The sequence below is a fragment of the Scardinius erythrophthalmus genome, assembly GCF_964197995.2.
Source record: "Scardinius erythrophthalmus genome assembly, chromosome: 20".
NCBI lineage: Eukaryota > Metazoa > Chordata > Actinopteri > Cypriniformes > Leuciscidae > Scardinius > Scardinius erythrophthalmus.
Genome location: NC_138240.1, coordinates 38105637 through 38129064, shown reverse-complemented (window position 1 = coordinate 38129064; position 23428 = coordinate 38105637). Strand labels below are relative to the sequence as shown.

The following is a 23428-nucleotide window of genomic DNA, read 5'->3' as shown; positions in this document are numbered from 1 at the left end:
GAATCGCGACACACCCCTTATTTGAAGTTAACATTATACAATACGTAGACCTGGATAAATTCTTTAAAATTGGGCAATCCCAGCGTTATGGACGTGACAAATTGCAGTAAAAACTTGATATGTAAATTCTCAAATACCAATTGAAACTGTTTATATATCCATACTCCCCATACTCCCTTAATAAAGAAGTCCAGACATTAGAAAAATACTAGTCTACAGACACATGCGTTTTATATTTAATATGAGGGAAATCCGTAACGGACGTTGGCTGTGAGTGTGTTTGTTTGATTCGGTGCGATAAGCTCCGTCTTAGCCATATATTTCTTTGTTCTGAACCATCATTTTACTACCATTTCTAGTTGTTTATACTACTACATTTTACCCAACATCTCAGATTAACCTGACATCGCTAGCTTTTGTTATTAGTACTACTAGCACAAAACGCTAGTAATTCGCTAGCCTGTTAACGCGCCACCCGTGCGCTCAGCTATTTTATTTATTTATTTTTCTCTCGCGCGTCCGCGCCTTTGAGTTCATAAAAAGCTCAGGTGAGTAAGAATCACTCAACAAACACGGTGAGTAATGTCTTGTCCTGTTATTGTCACTTGCACTTCATGTCACATGTTTAGTATAGGCTTCTCTGTCGACAATATAGGATTTATATGTGATAAATGTAAGGAGACAGTTAGGTTGACAGAGAAGATTTCAGAATTAGAAACACGCATCCAAACTTTAATTGAGGATAGTAAGAGTGCTAGTGCTTTAGATGTTTTGGATGCGCATAGAATAGTGCACACTTTACATGACGCGGTTCTGGCTGAAGTAGAGCCCGTGCAGCCGGGCAAATGGGTGACAGTGAGGGATCGCTCTAGTCGCGGATCTAAAAACCACTCTTCCGTTCCGATTACCATAACAAATCGATTTGCCCCGCTCAGTGAAACACCCACTGAGAATGATTGTGCCCTAGTTATTGGCGATTCTATTACACGGAACATGAAAATAGAGACACCAACCACCATAGTCACATGTTTGCCGGGAGCCAGAGCGCCTGACATCAAAGCAAATTTAAAAGTGCTGGCTAATGCTAATCGTAAATTCTCTAAGATCATTATTCATGTCGGCACTAATGATGTTCGACTCCGCCAGTCGGAGATCACCAAAATGAATATTAAAGAGGTGTGTGAACTTGCAAGTACGATGTCAAGGACTGTAATTTGCTCTGGCCCCCTTCCTGTTCGCAGGAGTGATGAGATAGTTAGTAGATTGTGTTCGCTTAACGGTTGGCTGTCTAAGTGGTGTCCGCTTAATAATATAGAATTCATAGACAATTGGAAAAGTTTTTGGGGCAAACCTGACCTGTTGAAAAGAGATGGTATTCATCCCTCCTGGGATGGTGCTGCTCTTCTCTCTAGTAATATGGCTCATAGTCTTAGAGCTCAAACATGACAATCTGGGGCTCAGGTCAGGAAGCAGACAGACTGGCTAAACCGACTGTCTGCTAGCGGCCTCTCGTCACCAAGGTCAGATAAATCCCATCACATAGAGCCTCTTTCACCTAGCTATCATCATATAGAGACTGTGTCTGTTCCCCGAATTTGGAAATCCAAAAAACGTTTAAACCCAACTAAGGTTAAAAATTTAATTGATGTTCAACAAATAAAAAACAGCTATAATACAGATGAGCAAATGCTAAAGCTTGGGTTGCTGAATATTCGATCGCTTACTTCAAAAGCACTCATTGTTAATGATATGATTTCAGATAATAACCTAGATGTGCTGTGTTTGACAGAAACCTGGCTAAAACCAAACGATTACATTACTTTAAATGAATCAACCCCGCAAGATTACTGTTATAAACATGAGCCTCGTCTGAAACGCAAAGGGGGTGGTGTTGCTGTAATCTATAGTAATAGTTTCAAAACCACTAAGAAATCAAGTTTTAAATATAATTCTTTTGAAGCATTGGTGCTTAATGTAAAAATATATAGTGTAAAGTCTGTAAACGATAAATCACGTTTGAGATTTGTGCTGGCTACTGTATACAGGCCACCAGGGCACCATACAGACTTTATCAAAGAATTTGCGGACTTTCTATCAGAATTAATATTGACTGCAGATAAAGTACTAATTGTTGGTGATTTTAATATACACATCGATAATGAAAAAGATGCATTGGGATTGGCATTTAAAGACATTGTAAATTCAATTGAAGTTAGACAACACGTGTCAGGACCTACTCATCGTCGTAATCATACTCTAGATCTAATATTATCACACGGAATAGATGTGGATGCCGTTGAAATTCTGCAGCAGAGCGATGACATCTCAGATCATTACCTAGTCTCGTGTAATTTGCATTTAGCCAAGGCTGCAAAGCCGACTCCGTGTTTCAAATATGTGAGACCTATCACTTCTGCTACTAAAGATTGCTTTATTAATAATCTTCCTAATCAGTTTCATCATCTCAGCATCTCAGATAGCTTAGAAGAACTAGATATTACAACAGAAACGTTTAACTCTCTCTTTTCCAGCACTTTAGACACAGTTGCTCCGTTGCGCTTAAAGAAGATTAAAGAAAATAGTCCAACGCCGTGGTACAACGAGCACACTCGGGCCCTTAAGAGAGCAGCCAGAAAAATGGAGCGCAACTGGAAGAAAACAAAACTAGAGGTATTTCGCATTTCATGGAAAGAGAGCTCAATTACTTACAGAGAGGCTTTAAAAGCTGCTAGATCTGCTTATTTTTCAACCCTATTAGAAGAAAATAAACATAATCCTAGGTATTTATTTGAAACGGTGGCTAAACTAACGAAAAATAAAGCTTCAAGCACCGAAGTTTCCAAGCAACACAGCAGTAATGACTTTATGAACTTCTTCACTTATAAGATTGATAATATCAGGGACAAAATTATAACTATGCAACCGTCTACTACAGTATCGCATCAGGCAGTGCATTGTAGTCTCCCTGAGGAAAAATTTGATTCATTCGTTGCTATAGGAGAGGAAGAATTTACTAAACTCATTAAATCATCTAAATCTACAACATGTATGTTAGACCCTATACCGACTAAGCTACTGAAAGAAATACTTCCAGAGGTCATAGATCCTCTTCTTAATATCATTAATTCGTCTTTGTCTCTAGGATACGTACCAAAAACCTTTAAGCTGGCTTTGATTTAACCGCTTGTTAAAAAAACGCAACTTGATCCTTCAGAATTAGTCAATTACAGGCCGATCTCGAATCTACCTTTTCTGTCAAAGATATTAGAAAAGGCAGTATCTTCACAACTGTGTTCCTTTCTTGAAAGAAATGATATCTGCGAGGATTTCCAGTCCGGATTTAGACCGTACCATAGTACCGAAACAGCTCTCGTTAGAGTCACAAATGATTTGCTCTTATCATCCGATCGTGGTTGTATCTCTCTATTAGTGTTACTCGATCTTAGCGCTGCATTTGACACCATCGACCACAACGTTCTTTTAAATAGATTAGAACATTATGTTGGCATTACAGGAAATGCACTAGCATGGTTTAAATCATACTTATCTGACCGTTATCAGTTTGTAGCAGTAAATGATGAGATGTCTCATCGATCACAGGTTAAGTATGGCGTACCACAAGGCTCAGTATTAGGACCGCTGCTGTTCACTCTGTACATGCTACCATTAGGAGATATCATTAGGAAACATGGAATTAGCTTTCACTGTTATGCTGACGATACTCAGCTCTATATTTCTTCAAAATCTAACGAAACTTATCAATTCACAAAATTAACGGAATGCATAGCGGATATAAAAAATTGGATGACTTGTAATTTCCTACTTCTAAATTCTGAAAAAACAGAGTTTCTAATTATTGGACAAAAAACTTCCTCACGTAATAATCTAGAATACTGTCTAACACTTGATGGCTGCTCTGTTAAGTCTTCGTCGTCGGTTAGGAACCTGGGTGTGCTCTTTGATACCAATCTTTCATTTGAAAGTCACGTGTCTAGTATCTGTAAAATTGCATTTTTCCATCTTAAAAATATATCTAAATTACGTCATATGCTCTCATTGACAAATGCGGAACAATTAGTTCATGCGTTCATGACCTCAAGGCTAGATTATTGTAATGCTCTACTGGGTGGTTGCCCTGCACGCTTAATAAACAAACTACAGCTGGTCCAAAACGCAGCAGCTCGAGTTCTTACCAGAACCAGGAAGTATGACCATATTAGCCCAGTTCTGTCAAAACTGCACTGGCTCCCTATTAAACATCGCATAAATTTTAAAATATTGCTGATTACTTACAAAGCACTGAATGGTTTAGCTCCGCAGTACTTGAGCGAGCTCTTAACGCATTATAGTCCGTCACGTCTATTACGATCTCAAAATTCCGGCCAGTTGATTATACCTAGAATATCAAAATCCACTGCTGGCGGTAGATCCTTTTCCTATTTAGCACCAAAACTCTGGAACAGTCTTCCTACCATTGTCCGGGAAGCAGACACACTCTGTCAGTTCAAAGCCAGATTAAAGACACATCTCTTTGACCTAGCTTTCACATAATACATTATAGACTTTTATAATTTAATGTTATGCTGCATAGATTAGGTCAGCCGGAACCGGGAACACTTCCCAAAAATCCTGATGTACTCGTTACATCATGAGAAGAATGGCATCTACGCTAATTTTAGTGTCTGTGTTTATCCCAAGGTTTTCCCGCAGCCTGCCGGATCCAGGCCGTATCCAGATCTGACGAAGGACCTTCACCTGGACCGATGACAACGCAGTGCTGAAGTGCCAACTAGTCTCTCCCTATGGAGGATCCCACTACCACTCTACAGATAAGGCATTGTCGGGAAAATTCGTCTTGCGGTCCTACCCCAAAGCAACAAATAAAATAAAATTCCTTATCAAAATTTATAAGGAAAGACAAGTATTTTGTTTAGGCTTGGCTTGTAGGGAATTCCAAACCTGCGTATATTCTAACGCACATAACTATAGAACCCATTCTAAATGCGCATGTGACTGCCATCAGCGTTTCTCACAGGTTCACGTTTAAAGTCTGTGTAGAGAGAATGGTGTCGTCTTAGCGGCCCCTAATTTAATAACAAATGATCATTGCGACGGAACCAAATCAATTAAAACTAACTTTAGATGGAAATAACTTAACTCTGCTGTAAAGCCGAAACAATCTCTGTTACCTTAAATTATACGCTTATCTCTGTAAAGCTGCTTTGAGACAATCTACATTGTTAAAAGCGCTATATAAATGAAGATGACTTGACTTGACTTGACGTGACACAAAAAAAATCTTTAACTTTTAGGAGGCAAAATATTTTTTAGTAATTCCGTGAATTTCACTGCGCAAACCAAAAGTAATATACCCACCGGATGAAGAAGGGTTGGCTCTCCACAGAACATAAAATATTCATTTTATTTTTTGTGTTCACATTTATGAGGAAAAAACAATGTTAAGGACGTGAGCGCTCTGAAAGCGGCACTAAAATACTGCTTTAAAACGTTCACAGAGACCTCAAAAGCCCTTCTTTAAAGTGAATTTCGTTTCGTATTAATTGTATCTTAATTGTAATCAATGTTTCATCAACCAATTGCCTGGATTTAATAAATACGTAAATATAGCAGAAAATAGATACACGGAGACGGAGGTACGGGCGCGTGAACTGGTGAAACTCATGAACCGAAACTCAGGTCTGTACTTGCCTCACAGACCTGAGACATATATATCGAAAGCTTGAAATGTGTACTTTTAAACAGAACAATTCAAAACGAAAGAAAACAGACTGTTCTCTGCATGTAATCCGTATGAAATGTGCATTTCTCTCTGGCGCGTTCACTGCAAAGATCACGCGTCAGCATCAATTAAAATGTCTCTTTGTTATATTTTACATATTCATAATCATTACTTTTGCCGGTTCTTTGTGACAGCTTTTAGGTGCTTTATTGGCAGAGCCACAGTTACATGTTACATTCAGCACCGAAAACATGGAGATTTTTTTTCAATCCCTGTTTTGGCAAGGGGAAAAACTGATCAGAAAATGTAACGAAAATGTAACGAAATGTTGTAGAAATTTAGTGGAGTAGAAAGTATAATAATTGCTGCAAAAAGTAACGAAGTAAAAGTCAAAAGTATGCACTATTGATTCTACTTAAGTAAAGTACAGATACGTGAAAAATGTACTTAAGTAAAGTAACGAAGTATATTTACTTCGTTACATTCCACCACTGAGAATTGGTTCTATAGTTATGTGCGTTTGAATATATGTGCGCAGGTTTGTAATTCCCCACAAAACAAGCCTAAACAAAGTACTGGGCTTTCCTTATAAATTTTGATACAGAATTTTATTTTATTTTATCACTTCGGGGTAGGTATGCAAAACAAATTTCCCGAAAACGCTTTTTTAGTCTATTGACGTGATCTCAAAGGGAGCATTTATCTAACAGCTCTGCGCTCCTGGTCCCTGAGATGGACGGGTGACCAATGAGGATGTGGGATACAAGTTGTGGTATTGGCCATCATCCACATCTACCACAACCTTGTGATGAGGAGCATATTGCTACCACCTCTAAACCAAAAAGGGACTCTAAATGCCTGGGTTTCTTTGCCTTTTGGCCGTGGTTACTTCCATTAGATCCTCTCTTGGCTTCTTGTGAGGTTGCCACCTCGAGCCCTGAATCCTCTGAGATCTCCATCAGGGTCAAGGGATGTATAGCTCAAACACCACTGGCTTAACCTTTTCACACGTAAATTAAGTTTAAAATATTCTGGCAGAGCCCCAAGCGTGAGTTTTTAAAGGCGACTGTTATTTAGAAACGTATCACTTTATTGTTTCCATGGTGACGCATCATTGTTTGTCATGTGATACACCATAGCCACAATAGCGCTGAATGACTGATGATCTGCTTTTATTAAATTTTTCCTTTTTTATTCAAAATAGTAAAAATTTTGTTAGCTATAGCATGAAATATCTGATATTCCGATTGTAAAATATGTGCAAGTGGATTTGTTTTGTTGTTTAAACGCCTTTATAACGATCGCGTTAGTTGAGCTAAATGCGCGATGGGCGCCGCCGTGTTAGTTTGTGCCGCAGTTCAGAGAATCGGTTCTGTTGGATTTACAACACGTGAATTCATCCACTTCTCCCAAAAAACATTGAAATAAGTGGCCGGTGAACTGGAAGAAGAATAGAGTAAACTTTAAAGTTACTTACACAATGTGTATCTAATATTAATAAAACACACATGCTTTGTAACACACATGCTTCAGACACCGGCACATGTGGAGCGTTCCAGTTGTGTCAACACCATGACACAGTGTTGAGTTCTACATCAAAGGGGAAATAATGTTTTTGTGCTAATGTTTTGAGAATATTATATAAAGACCAGATAACATTGGTTCTTTACTAGACTTTACTAGAATAATGTTTGTTCAAAACTGAGAAAATGTTACCCAAAGTTCTGAAAATGTTCCATGTTAGTTGGGAAGACACACAGATGCTTGGCTAGTCGAGTGAAGAGCCACGTCTCTAGCCTTTGAGATAATGTTTGGCCTCGAGTGGACTGGAGTGGATTGAAGGGCTTTGAGAGTGAGGTTATGGGAGCAGGAAAAGGATTAGATTCAGTTTCATCCCCACATAAGCTAGGAACACTTCTGACGGTCTCTTCCTTCTCTGTCCTTACAGTGAACAAACTAAACACTGCTCATCAGAATAAATATAAACGAAATTAATACAATTTTAAATCATAAAACATCATTAGATTAGTTAGATTCAATATTTGTTATTGTTCTGCAGAGTACAGAGGCAGTGACATTTAGCCAGAATCTAACCAGAAGTTCAAATAAAAAAAAGCTATTCAAATCTTAAGTCCCCTGTGGTAAAATCCAGCTTTTAATGTTGTTTATGTGTCTATGTGGTGTTTTTAATCTGCTTTAAGACGAACCATGTGTAAATTCATAAGTCGACACCATTGCTGAGTATTTGCTCCTTAAAACTGCAGTGAACCAAAGACAGTCTCAAAAACACGCTTTGAAATCGCTGGTGTTTCTGACGTCACAAATTACCTTGTAACCAATCAGATCAACGTGTGATCGTCAACCAGTGGATCTCTGAGCTGAGTGAGTGAGTGGAGGCGGGGCTCATTTGCATATTCATAGAACCGCGTATACTAAATGAGGCAAGGGTGTCGAGTTTAAGCGTGCCGCACAAGTCCTGAAAAGTGATGCCAAAGCGCCTCTATCGCTCCCCGGTGGCTGGTCCCAGTATAGCCCATAAACCCAGAGTCTTGATCGCCCCCCGGTGGCTGGTCCCAGTATAACTCATAAGCCCTGAGTCTCGATCGCCCCCCGGTGGCTGGTCCCAGTATAGCTCATAAACCCTGAGTCTCGATCGCCCCCCGGTGGCTGGTCCCAGTATAACTCATAAACCCAGAGTCTCGACCGCCCCCCGGTGGCTGGTCCCAGTATAGCTCATAAACCCAGAGTCTCGATCGACCCCCTGGTGGCTGGTCCCAGTATAGCTCATAAACCCTGAGTCTCGATCGCCCCCCGGTGGCTGGTCCCAGTATAGCTCATAAACCCTGAGTCTCGATCGCCCCCCGATGGCTGGTCCCAGTATAACTCATAAACCCTGAGTCTCGATCGCCCCCCGGTGGCTGGTCCCAGTATAACTCATAAACCCTGAGTCTCGATCGCCCCCCGGTGGCTGGTCCCAGTATAACTCATTAACCCAGAGTCTCGATCGCCCCCCGGTGGCTGGTCCCAGTATAACTCATAAACCCTGAGTCTCGATCGCCCCCCGGTGGCTGGTCCCAGTATAACTCATAAACCCTGAGTCTCGATCGCCCCCCGGTGGCTGGTCCCAGTATAACTCATAAACCCAGAGTCTCGATCGCCTCCCGGTGGCTGGTCCCAGTATAGCTCATAAACCCTGAGTCTCGATCACCCCCCGGTGGCTGGTCCCAGTATAGCTCATTAACCCCGGCCTCCCCATGAAGTCTAATGGGACTTGATGGAAACTAAACTACACTTAAAATACATTTTTTCCAAAGATGTTTTCTGTCATTTTAGGTACTTTTCATCATGTTGTTGTAAGTTTAAGTGTTTGTTTTTTTTAAATAAGTTTAGTCTTAGTTTGTAATTTGATGCTATAAAAACGGAATGTGATGTCATGATTGACAGCTGTGATTGACAGCTTCTCTAAAAGAAGTAGTCACTGATAAACCAACAGACATTTTGTGGGATTTTCAGGAGGAGATTGGAGCTTCAATTTTAGCAGTAAACTTTGTATTAACCGTTTCTGTGGGAGTGTGTGTGTGTGACTGTGGGCGGGACCTGATATCGGCTTCACTTCATGTTCACTACTGTGCAGACTCGACTCCCAAATCAGCACAAGATGTCAGCGCCATAGTAGGACTTTGGCAGCTTCGCTTTTCACCAATGGAAGAGAGTGAAGGGGCGTCGTCCATCTTTTTTTTTTTACAGTCATAAATTTTTTTTTTTCAAGGAAAAAAATAATTTTGGTGATCAAAGATGAGTTATTAGACAAACAGTTATTGACTACTGGGGGACTTTAAGGTGATATTGTCATTTCAGTGCAAATGACAATTAAAGAAGGTGCAGTAAGGTAATGAAATATCAGTGAAATTTTGTGGGCAAAAATGTCTATTGTCTGTTGCCAGTAGTGTAGTGATGTCAAGTCATCTTCATTTATATAGCGCTTTTAACAATGTAGATTGTCTCAAAGCAGCTTTACAGAGATAAGCGTATAATTTAAGGTAACAGAGATTGTTTCGGCTTTACAGCAGAGTTAAGTTATTTCCATCTAAAGTTAGTTTTAATTGATTTGGTTCCGTCGCAATGATCATTTGTTATTAAATTAGGGGCCGCTAAGACGACACCATTCTCTCTACACAGACTTTAAACGCGAACCTGTGAGAAACGCTGATGGCGGTCACATGCGCATTTAGAATGGGTTCTATAGTTATGTGCGTTTGAATATACGCAGGTTTGGAATTCCCTACAAGCCAAGCCTAAACAAAATACTTGTCTTTCCTTATAAATTTTGATAAGGAATTTTATTTTATTTGTTGCTTTGGGGTAGGAACGCGAAATGAATTTTCCCGACAACGCCTTATCTGTAGAGTGGTAGTGGGATCCTCCATAGGGAGAGACTAGTTGGCACTTCAGCACTGCGTTGTCATCGGTCCAGGTGAAGGTCCTTCGTCAGATCTGGATACGGCCTGGATCCGGCAGGCTGCAGGAAAACCTCGGGATAAACACAGACACTAAAATTAGCGTAGATGCCATTCTTCTCATGATGTAACGAGTACATCAGGATTTTTGGGAAGTGTTCCCGGTTCCGGCTGACCTAATCTATGCAGCATAACATTAAATTATAGAAGTCTATAATGTATTATGTGAAAGCTAGGTCAAAGAGATGTGTCTTTAATCTGGCTTTGAACTGACAGAGTGTGTCTGCTTCCCGGACAATGGTAGGAAGACTGTTCCAGAGTTTTGGTGCTAAATAGGAAAAGGATCTACCGCCAGCAGTCGATTTTGATATTCTAGGTATTATCAACTGGCCGGAATTTTGAGATCGTAATAGACGTGACGGACTATAATGCGTTAAGAGCTCGCTCAAGCACTGCGGAGCTAAACCATTCAGTGCTTTGTAAGTAATCAGCAATATTTTAAAATTGATGCGATGTTTAATAGGGAGCCAATGCAGTGTTGACAGAACCGGGCTAATATGGTCATACTTCCTGGTTCTGGTAAGAACTCGAGCTGCTGCGTTTTGAACCAGCTGTATTTTGTTTATTAAGCGTGCAGGGCAACCACCCAGTAGAGCATTACAGTAATCTAGCCTTGAGGTCATGAACGCATGAACTAATTGTTCCGCATTTGTCAATGAGAGCATATGACGTAATTTAGATATATTTTTAAGATGGAAAAATGCAGTTTTACAGATACTAGACATGTGACTTTCAAATGAAAGATTGGTATCAAAGAGCACACCCAGGTTCCTAACCGACGACGAAGACTTAACAGAGCAGCCATCGAGTGTTAGACAGTATTCTAGGTTATTACGTGAGGAAGTTTTTTGTCCAATAATTAGAAACTCTGTTTTTTCAGAATTTAGAAGTAGGAAATTACAAGTCATCCAATTTTTTATATCCGCTATGCATTCCGTTAATGCCAACATAATGTTCTAATCTATTTAAAAGAACGTTGTGGTCGATGGTGTCAAATGCAGCACTAAGATCGAGTAACACTAATAGAGAGATACAACCACGATCGGATGATAAGAGCAAATCATTTGTGACTCTAACGACAGCTGTCTCGGTACTATGGTACGGTCTAAATCCGGACTGGAAATCCTCGCAGATATCATTTCTTTCAAGAAAGGAACACAGTTGTGAGGATACTGCCTTTTCTAATATCTTTGACAGAAAAGGTAGATTCGAGATCGGCCTGTAATTGACTAATTCTGAAGGATCAAGTTGCGTTTTTTTAACAAGCGGTTTAATCATAGCCAGCTTAAAGTTTTTTGGTACGTATCCTAGAGACAAAGACGAATTAATGATATTAAGAAGAGGATCTATGACCTCTGGAAGTATTTCTTTCAGTAGCTTAGTCGGTATAGGGTCTAACATACATGTTGTAGATTTAGATGATTTAACGAGTTTAGTAAATTCTTCCTCTTCTATAACAACGAATGAATCAAATTTTTCCTCAGGGAGACTACAATGCACTGCCTGATGCGATACTGTAGTAGACGGTTGCATAGTTATAATTTTGTCCCTGATATTATCAATCTTATAATTGAAGAAGTTCGTAAAGTCATTACTGCTGTGTTGCTTGGAAACTTCGGTGCTTGAAGCTTTATTTTTCGTTAGTTTAGCCACCGTTTCAAATAAATACCTAGGATTATGTTTATTTTCTTCTAATAGGGTTGAAAAATAAGCAGATCTAGCAGCTTTTAAAGCCTCTCTGTAAGCAATTGAGCTCTCTTTCCATGAAATGCGAAATACCTCTGGTTTTGTTTTCTTCCAGTTGCGCTCCATTTTTCTGGCTGCTCTCTTAAGGGCCCGAGTGTGCTCGTTGTACCACGGCGTTGGACTATTTTCTTTAATCTTCTTTAAGCGCAACGGAGCAACTGTGTCTAAAGTGCTGGAAAAGAGAGAGTTAAACGTTTCTGTTGTAATATCTAGTTCTTCTAAGCTATCTGAGATGCTGAGATGATGAAACTGATTAGGAAGATTATTAATAAAGCAATCTTTAGTAGCAGAAGTGATAGGTCTCACATATTTGAAACACGGAGTCGGCTTTGCAGCCTTGGCTAAATGCAAATTACACGAGACTAGATAATGATCTGAGATGTCATCGCTCTGCTGCAGAATTTCAACGGCATCCACATCTATTCCGTGTGAAAATATTAGATCTAGAGTATGATTACGACGATGAGTAGGTCCTGACACGTGTTGTCTAACTCCAATTGAATTTACAATGTCTTTAAATGCCAATCCCAATGCATCTTTTTCATTATCGATGTGTATATTAAAATCACCAACAATTAGTACTTTATCTGCAGTCAATATTAATTCTGATAGAAAGTCCGCAAATTCTTTGATAAAGTCTGTATGGTGCCCTGGTGGCCTGTATACAGTAGCCAGCACAAATCTCAAACGTGATTTATCGTTTACACTATATATTTTTACATTAAGCACCAATGCTTCAAAAGAATTATATTTAAAACTTGATTTCTTAGTGGTTTTGAAACTATTACTATAGATTACAGCAACACCACCCCCTTTGCGTTTCAGACGAGGCTCATGTTTATAACAGTAATCTTGCGGGGTTGATTCATTTAAAGTAATGTAATCGTTTGGTTTTAGCCAGGTTTCTGTCAAACACAGCACATCTAGGTTATTATCTGAAATCATATCATTAACAATGAGTGCTTTTGAAGTAAGCGATCGAATATTCAGCAACCCAAGCTTTAGCATTTGCTCATCTGTAATATAGCTGTTTTTTATTTGTTGAACATCAATTAAATTTTTAACCTTAGTTGGGTTTAAACGTTTTTTGGATTTCCAAATTCGGGGAACAGACACAGTCTCTATATGATGATAGCTAGGTGAAAGAGGCTCTATGTGATGGGATTTATCTGACCTTGGTGACGAGAGGCCGCTAGCAGACAGTCGGTTTAGCCAGTCTGTCTGCTTCCTGACCTGAGCCCCAGATTGTCATGTTTGAGCTCTAAGACTATGAGCCATATTACTAGAGAGAAGAGCAGCACCATCCCAGGAGGGATGAATACCATCTCTTTTCAACAGGTCAGGTTTGCCCCAAAAACTTTTCCAATTGTCTATGAATTCTATATTATTAAGCGGACACCACCGAGACAGCCAACCGTTAAGCGAACATAATCTACTGACTATCTCATCACTCCTGCGAACAGGAAGGGGGCCAGAGCAAATTACAGTCCTTGACATCGTACTTGCAAGTTCACACACCTCTTTAATATTAATTTTGGTGATCTCCGACTGGCGGAGTCGAACATCATTAGTGCCGACATGAATAATTATCTTAGAGAATTTACGATTAGCATTAGCCAGCACTTTTAAATTTGCTTTGATGTCAGGCGCTCTGGCTCCCGGCAAACATGTGACTATGGTGGTTGGTGTCTCTATTTTCACGTTCCGTGTAATAGAATCGCCAATAACTAGGGCACAATCATTCTCAGTGGGTGTTTCACTGAGCGGGGCAAATCGATTTGTTATGGTAATCGGAACGGAAGAGTGGTTTTTAGATCCGCGACTAGAGCGATCCCTCACTGTCACCCATTTGCCCGGCTGCACGGGCTCTACTTCAGCCAGAACCGACTCATGTAAAGTGTGCACTATTCTATGCGCATCCAAAACATCTAAAGCACTAGCACTCTTACTATCCTCAATTAAAGTTTGGATGCGTGTTTCTAATTCTGAAATCTTCTCTGTCAACCTAACTGTCTCCTTACATTTATCACATATAAATCCTATATTGTCGACAGAGAAGCCTATACTAAACATGTGACATGAAGTGCAAGTGACAATAACAGGACAAGACATTACTCACCGTGTTTGTTGACTGATTCTTACTCACCTGAGCTTTTTATGAACTCAAAGGCGCGGACGTGCGAGAGAAAAATAAATAAATAAAATAGCTGAGCGCACGAGTGGCGCGTTTACAGGCTAGCGAATTACTAGCGTTTTGTGCTAGTAGTGCTAATAACAAAAGCTAGCGATGTCAGGTTAATCTGAGATGTTGGGTAAAATGTAGTAGTATAAACAACTAGAAATGGTAGTAAAATGATGGTTCAAAACAAAGAAATATATGGCTAAGACGGAGCTTATCGCACCGAATCAAACAAACACACTCACAGCAGGCAGCGAGGCAGACAGGAGCAATCCAAATGTATGAAGCACAGCTCACATAGAAGCCATTTCAAACTAAGCAGAAAGTTGGTCAATGCAGCGAATGCAAATGACTTTTGCAAAATCCGTGTAAGAATCTTTCGCTTTCACGTGAAATTGTAGATTGTGTGGATTCCTGTTGAAATGACTGGGTTTTGCCACTCTATAATGCACCGTTCTGTATGTTGTTAGGATGACAAAAAGTTTTAAATGCTTCATTTGTAGCCTGGTCTGCCTCAGAAGTCTAACAGCGCTCGTCAATATCAGAATGAGTGCGATGGCCAATCAGATCAAAGTAGGCGGGGCTTACTGCTTTAGTTTTAACAGCGAAAGAGTGTGTGGTAAGACGTAAGAAGCTAAACATTTAATATTTGACATTAAAATTTGTTTTACGATAGAAATGATCAGCGATCAACAGGAATATCCAGTAATGCAAACTACTCAACATTTTTTATAAAATTTCACTATTTTGAAATAGTGTGTGCAAAAAAATATATTGCAAATAGTTTAAATTGATTAGGTCTATACATAAAAGGCCAATAACACCCTACCCCCCAAAGGTTCAAGACATGATACAGCCTTCAATTCAATTCACAATTATTTTTTATAGCGCTTTTCACAATACATATTGTTTCAAAGCAGCTTTACAGAAAATGCAATGGCCTTGTCTATGGGTGCTGTGCAGTGAGATTGACATCACATCTGCTTCTACAGCTGGCTAATGAGCAACAAGGACCTGAATGTTTTGTTTTATGATTGTCATTGTCAAATGTCTCTGTTTCTGTAGAAGTACAAGGAGTTTGAGCAGTCCGTGAGGGTGGAGGAGATTGATGGAATCAAACTGGTGAAGAGACTTGCTAAGCAAATGGAGCAGATGTTTCACAAGAAGGCTGAGGCCATTAAGGTGAGAGAGAGAGAGAGAGAGAGAGAGAGAGAGAGAGAGAGAGAGAGAGAGAGAGAGAGAGAGAGAGAGAGAGAGAGAGTCTGTATTATAGGGATATTCTCACATAGACACTTCATCAGACTTTATCAGCATAAAGTTTGGTCCTTGGGAAATAAACTCGCCATTCTGACTATAACACGCAATTGCAACTTTATGTCATGCGATTCTGTCTTTATATCTCCCAATTGCATGTTATAAAGTCAGAATTGCGAGATATAAACATGCAATTCTGAGAAAAAAAGTCAGAATTTCAAGTTTATTTCTCACAATTGCGAGTTTATATCTCACAATTCTGACTTTATAACACACAATTGTGACTTTTATATCACACAATTCTGAGATAAAAAGTCACAACTACCTTTTTTTATTTTTTATTCTGTGGTGGAAACAAGCTTCCATACCATATAACCCAAGAACCTTTCAGTGATCAGTTCTTAAAAAGAACATTTCAAAAATCGAAAGAACCGTTTTCTTCCCAGGAAATATTCCAAGGTTGTTAATGCTTTATAATGGAACCAAAGATGCAGATAAAGAACCTTTATTTTTAAGAGAATCTCCTGAAGTGTAAATCAGAATCTGTTTAAACATCTCTATATTAACATGGAAGGATTGTGATTAAAAACACATTAATCATCATCAGCAAAGTCAATGGCCAGCCCTGGATTGAAGTGTTTTCTGTTTTAATTTATAATGCAAAGATATTTGTAAGAGACAACAGATTAGTCTTCTCCATTATTTCACAGAGGGATTGACTGAAGTGTGTGTGTGTGAATGATAGAGAGATTAATATCGGTCTGTCTTGGCCTCCAGCGGTTGGTGGAAGCAGCAGAGGAAGCCCACCTGAATCACGTGGAGGATCCTGACCTACAGGTGAGCATCAACAGCAGTTACCATGGCAACCGCATCTCTTCATTAGGGTGACAGCACTTAGATGTTCAGCTTGAACTGCTTAGTATTGAAACTTCTGTTGATCTTAGCATCAATTATATGACCTTCCCTCAATCTCATGTTAAACATACATAAAGTTTGAAAGCACTTAAATCTCATAACAATTATGCATTGTACAAAGCAATTGAAATGAAGCATATATGTTGAAGTTGAGTTGTTTATCATTCTCTGAGTGCACTGTACTTGGGCATCCATTACTGAGACACCCTCTGTCACTGCTCATGTAAAGGTCGAAGGTTAATCTACCGTAAAAAGCCATTTATTTCTTCCCAGTGAAAGCCTCAGGTGGTCTCAGTCTTCACATGAGCTTGATGCAACACTGCACATTTCACAGCCAAAAACTACAGTCAGATCAACACCATTACTGCAACTCTCACAGCCATGAAACCTTCTGACTCACAGTCAAAGGTACTAACTTTGCAATAAAAATACATATGACTTTCTTTATGAAACAAAAATGTAAAAGCCATTTAGATATGGAAACGCTTTCAGTGTTGTTGAACAAGCATCCCAGACCCAGATTAAATTAGACTCTGATCAAATGGATGGTCTAGTTTGCACAGATTTAGTGTTTATCTCAGTTTCACTCGACTCTTGCTTTGACTCATCTCTGCTGTCCAACGGACCTGTACAGCAGCTTGTTTCGCGGTCGCTGTTTCAAAAGTTACCTCCGTCCCCTTTTAGGTTTGTCTCTCATTGGCTATAGAGGGTATGCGTGTGACCGGAGTGACTGCAGTTACACACACTGAGTGGCAGAAACACTGAAACACTGAGTGGCAGAAACACTGAGCGGAAGAAACACTGAAACACTGAGAGACAGAGACACTGAGAGACAGAAACACTGAGAGACAGAAACACTGAGAGACAGAGACACTGAGAGACAGAGACACTGAGAGACAGAGACACTGAGAGACAGAGACACTGAGAGACAGAGACACTGAGAGACAGAAACACTGAGAGACAGAGACACTGAGAGACTGAGACACTGAGAGACAGAGACACTGAGAGACAGAGACACTGAGAGACAGAGACACAGAGAGACAGAAACACTGAGAGACAGAAACACTGAGAGACAGAGACACTGAGAGACTGAGACACTGAGAGACAGACACACTGAGAGACAGAGACACTGAGAGACAGAAACACTGAGAGACAGAAACACTGAGAGACAGAGACACTGAGAGACTGAGGGACAGAAACACTGAGAGACAGAGACACTGAGAGACAGAAACACTGAAACACTGAGTGGCAGAAACACTGAAACACTGAGAGACAGAAACACTGAGAGACAGAGACACTGAGAGACAGAAACACTGAAACACTGAGTGGCAGAAACACTGAGAGACAGAAACACTGAAACACTGAGAGACAGAAACACTGAGAGACAGAAACACTGAAACACTGAGAGACAGAAACACTGAGAGACAGAGACACTGAGAGACAGAGACACTGAGAGACAGAGACACTGAGAGACAGAGACACTGAGAGACAGAGACACTGAGAGACTGAGACACTGAGAGACAGAGACACTGAGAGACAGAGACACTGAGAGACAGAGACACCGAGAGACAGAAACACTGAGAGACAGAAACACTGAGAGACAGAGACACTGAGAGACTGAGACACCGAGAGACAGAAACACTGAGAGACAGAAACACTGAGAGACAGAGACACTGAGAGACTGAGACACTGAGAGACAGAGACACTGAGAGACAGAGACACTGAGAGACAGAAACACTGAGAGACAGAAACACTGAGAGACAGAGACACTGAGAGACAGAGACACTGAGAGACAGAAACACTGAGAGACAGAGACACTGAGAGACTGAGACACTGAGAGACTGAGACACCGAGAGACAGAAACACTGAGAGACAGAAACACTGAGAGACAGAGACACTGAGAGACTGAGACACTGAGAGACAGAAACACTGAGAGACAGAAACACTGAGAGACAGAAACACTGAGAGACTGAGAGACAGAAACACTGAGAGACAGAGACACTGAGAGACAGAGACACAGAGAGACAGAAACACTGAGAGACAGAGACACTGAGAGACTGAGACACTGAGAGACAGAGACACTGAGAGACAGAGACACTGAGAGACAGAAACACTGAGAGACAGAAACACTGAGAGACAGAAACACTGAGAGACAGAAACACTGAGAGACTGAGAGACAGAAACACTGAGAGACAGAGACACTGAGAGACAGAGACACTGAGAGACAGAAACACTGAAACACTGAGTGGCAGAAACACTGAAACACTGAGAGACAGAAACACTGAGAGACAGAGACACTGAGAGACAGAAACACTGAAACACTGAGTGGCAGAAACACTGAGAGACAGAAACACTGAAACACTGAGAGACAGAAACACTGAGAGACAGAAACACTGAAACACTGAGAGACAGAAACACTGAGAGACAGAAACACTGAGAGACAGAGACACTGAGAGACAGAGACACTGAGAGACAGAGACACTGAGAGACAGAGACACTGAGAGACTGAGACACTGAGAGACAGAGACACTGAGAGACAGAGACACTGAGAGACAGAGACACCGAGAGACAGAAACACTGAGAGACAGAAACACTGAGAGACAGAGACACTGAGAGACTGAGACACCGAGAGACAGAAACACTGAGAGACAGAAACACTGAGAGACAGAGACACTGAGAGACTGAGACACTGAGAGACAGAGACACTGAGAGACAGAGACACTGAGAGACAGAAACACTGAGAGACAGAAACACTGAGAGACAGAAACACTGAGAGACAGAGACACTGAGAGACAGAGACACTGAGAGACAGAAACACTGAGAGACAGAAACACTGAGAGACAGAGACACTGAGAGACAGAGACACTGAGAGACAGAAACACTGAGAGACAGAGACACTGAGAGACTGAGACACTGAGAGACAGAGACACTGAGAGACAGAAACACTGAGAGACAGAAACACTGAGAGACAGAAACACTGAGAGACAGAAACACTGAGAGACTGAGAGACAGAAACACTGAGAGACAGAGACACTGAGAGACAGAGACACAGAGAGACAGAAACACTGAGAGACAGAGACACTGAGAGACTGAGACACTGAGAGACAGAGACACTGAGAGACAGAGACACTGAGAGACAGAAACACTGAGAGACAGAAACACTGAGAGACAGAAACACTGAGAGACAGAAACACTGAGAGACTGAGAGACAGAAACACTGAGAGACAGAGACACTGAGAGACAGAGACACTGAGAGACAGAGACACTGAGAGACAGAGACAATGAGAGACAGAGACACCGAGAGACAGAAACACTGAGAGACAGAAACACTGAGAGACAGAGACACTGAGAGACTGAGACACCGAGAGACAGAAACACTGAGAGACAGAAACACTGAGAGACAGAGACACTGAGAGACTGAGACACTGAGAGACAGAAACACTGAGAGACAGAAACACTGAGAGACAGAAACACTGAGAGACTGAGGGACAGAAACACTGAGAGACAGAAACACTGAGAGACAGAGACACTGAGAGACAGAAACACTGAGTGGCAGAAACACTGAGAGACAGAAACACTGAAACACTGAGAGACAGAAACACTGAGAGACAGAAACACTGAAACACTGAGAGACAGAAACACTGAGAGACAGAAACACTGAAACACTGAGAGACAGAAACACTGAGAGACAGAAACACTGAGAGACAGAAACACTGAAACACTGAGAGACAGAGACACTGAGAGACAGAGACACTGAGAGACAGAGACAGACAGAGACACTGAGAGACAGAGACACTGAGAGACAGAAACACTGAGAGACTGAGAGACAGAAACACTGAGAGACAGAAACACTGAGAGACAGAGACACTGAGAGACAGAAACACTGAGAGACAGAAACACTGAGAGACAGAAACACTGAGAGACTGAGAGACAGAAACACTGAGAGACTTAAACACTGAAACACTGAGTGGCAGAAACACTGAGAGACAGAAACACTGAAACACTGAGAGACAGAAACACTGAAACACTGAGTGGCAGAAACACTGAGAGACAGAAACACTGAAACACTGAGAGACAGAAACACTGAGAGACAGAAACACTGAAACACTGAGTGGCAGAAACACTGAAACATTGAGCGGCAGAAACACTGAGAGACTGAGAGACAGAAACACTGAGCAGCAGAAACACTGAAACACTGAGCGGCAGACATACTGAAATACTGAGCGGCAGAAACACTGAGCGGCAGAAACACTGAAACACTGAGAGACAGAAACACTGAGTGGCTGAAACACTGAGTGGCAGAAACACTGAAACACTGAGCGGCAGAAACACTGAGCGGCAGAAACACTGAGTGGCAGAAACACTGAAACACTGAGAGACAGAAACACTGAGTGGCTGAAACACTGAGTGGCAGAAACACTGAAACACTGAGCAGCAGAAACACTGAGTGGCTGAAACACTGAGAGACAGAAACACTGAGTGGCAGAAACACTGAAACACTGAGCGGCAGAAACACTGAAAGACTGAGTGGCAGAAACACTGAAACACTGAGTGGCAGAAACACTGAAAGACTGAGTGGCAGAAACACTGAAACACTGAGTGGCAGAAACACTGAAACACTGAGTGGCAGAAACACTGAAACACTGAGTGGCAGAAACACTGAGTGGCAGAAACACTGAGCGGCAGAAACATTGAAACACTGAGTGGCAGAAACACTGAGTGGCAGAGACACTGAGTGGCAGAAACATTGAAACACTGAGTGGCAGAAACACTGAAACACTGAGTGGCAGAAACACTGAGTGGCAGAAACACTGAAACACTGAGCAGCAGAAACACTGAAACACTGAGCGGCAGAAACACTGAAACACTGAGTGGCAGAAACACTGAGTGGCAGAAACACTGAAACACTGAGTGGCAGAAACACTGAGCGGCAGAAACACTGAGTGGCAGAAACACTGAGTGGCAGAAACACTGAAACACTGAGTGGCAGAAACACTGAGTGGCAGAAACACTGAAACACTGAGCAGCAGAAACACTGAAACACTGAGTGGCAAAAACACCGAGTGGCAGAAACACTGAAACACTGAGCGGCAGAAACACTGAGTGGCAGAAACACTGAAACACTGAGCAGCTGAAACACTGAGTGGCAAAAACACTGAGTGGCAGAAACACTGAAACACTGAGTGGTAGAAACACTGAAACACTGAGAGACAGAAACACTGAACGGCAGAAACACTGAAACACTGAGTGGCAGAAACACTGAGTGGCAGAAACACTGAGTGGCAGAAACACTGAAACACTGAGCGGCAGAAACACTGAAACACTGAGAGACAGAAACACTGAGCGGCAGAAACACTGAAACACTGAGCGGCAGAAACACTGAGCGGCAGAAACACTGAAACACTGAGCGGCAGAAACACTGAAACACTGAGCGGCAGAAACACTGAAACACTGAGCGGCAGAAACACTGAAACACTGAGTGGCAGAAACACTGAGAGACAGAAACACTGAGTGGCAGAAACACTGAGTGGCAGAAACAGTGAAACACTGAGTGGCAGAAACAGTGAAACACTGAGCGACTGAAACACTGAGCGGCGGAAACACTGAAACACTGAGTGGCAGAAACACTGAGTGGCAGAAACACTGAAACACTGAGCGGCAGAAACACTGAGCGACAGAAACACTGAGCGGCAGAAACACTGAGCGGCAGAAACACTGAAACACTGAGCGGCAGAAACACTGAGCGGCAGAAACACTGAGAGACTGAAACACTGAGAGACTGAGTGGCAGAAACACTGAAACACTGAGTGGCAGAAACACTGAAACACTGAGCGGCAGAAACACTGAGCGGCAGAAACACTGAGAGACAGAAACACAGAGAGACAGAAACACTGAGCGGCAGAAACACTGAAACACTGAGTGGCAGAAACACTGAGAGACAGAAACACTGAGTGGCAGAAACACTGAGTGGCAGAAACAGTGAAACACTGAGTGGCAGAAACAGTGAAACACTGAGCGACTGAAACACTGAGCGGCGGAAACACTGAGTGGCAGAAACACTGAAACACTGAGTTGCAGAAACAGTGAAACACTGAGCGGCAGAAACACTGAAACACTGAGAGACAGAAACACTGAGCGGCAGAAACACTGAAACACTGAGTGGCAGAAACACTGAGTGGCAGAAACACTGAGTGGCAGAAACACTGAAACACTGAGCGGCAGAAACACTGAGTGGCAGAAACACTGAGCGACAGAAACACTGAGCGGCAGAAACACTGAGCGGCAGAAACACTGAAACACTGAGCGGCAGAAACACTGAGCGGCAGAAACACTGAGAGACTGAAACACTGAGAGACTGAAACACTGAGAGACTGAAACACTGAGCGGCAGAAACACTGAGCGGCAGAAACACTGAGAGACAGAAACACAGAGAGACAGAAACACTGAGCGGCAGAAACACTGAAACACTGAGAGACAGAAACACTGAGAGACAGAAACACTGAGCGGCAGAAACACTGAAACACTGAGTGGCAGAAACACTGAGTGGCAGAAACACTGAAACACTGAGCGGCAGAAACACTGAGCGGCAGAAACACTGAGCGACAGAAACACTGAGCGGCAGAAACACTGAGCGGCAGAAACACTGAGAGACTGAAACACTGAGAGACTGAAACACTGAGCGGCAGAAACACAGAGAGACAGAAACACAGAGAGACAGAAACACAGAGAGACAGAAACACAGAGAGACAGAAACACTGAGAGACAGAAACACTGAGCGGCAGAAACACTGAAACATTGAGTGGCAGAAACACTGAGAGACAGAAACACTGAGCGGCAGAAACACTGAAACACTGAGTGGCAGAAACACTGAAACACTGAGTGGCAGAAACACTGAGCGGTAGAAACACTGAAACACTGAGCGGTAGAAACACTGAAAAACTGAGCGGCAGAAACACTGAAACACTGAGCGGCAGAAACACTGAGCGGCAGAAACACTGAAACACTGAGCGGCAGAAACACTGAAACACTGAGTGGCAGAAACACTGAGAGACAGAAACACTGAGTGGCTGAAACACT

General features: G+C 41.8%; 1 protein-coding gene across 1 annotated transcript in view; it reads left to right on the top strand.

Annotated features, from left to right (window-relative positions):
* The window catches only part of cacna2d3a (calcium channel, voltage-dependent, alpha 2/delta subunit 3a), a gene marked incomplete at both ends in the record, with an annotated part of 173687 nt that overhangs the window by 19553 nt on the left and 130706 nt on the right, over nucleotides 1–23428 (top strand). The window contains 2 exons of the mRNA XM_081349565.1: nucleotides 15248–15364; nucleotides 16214–16273. Coding sequence (XP_081205691.1) covers nucleotides 15248–15364; nucleotides 16214–16273 — 177 coding nt within the window. The remainder of the gene's footprint in view (nucleotides 1–15247; nucleotides 15365–16213; nucleotides 16274–23428) is intronic.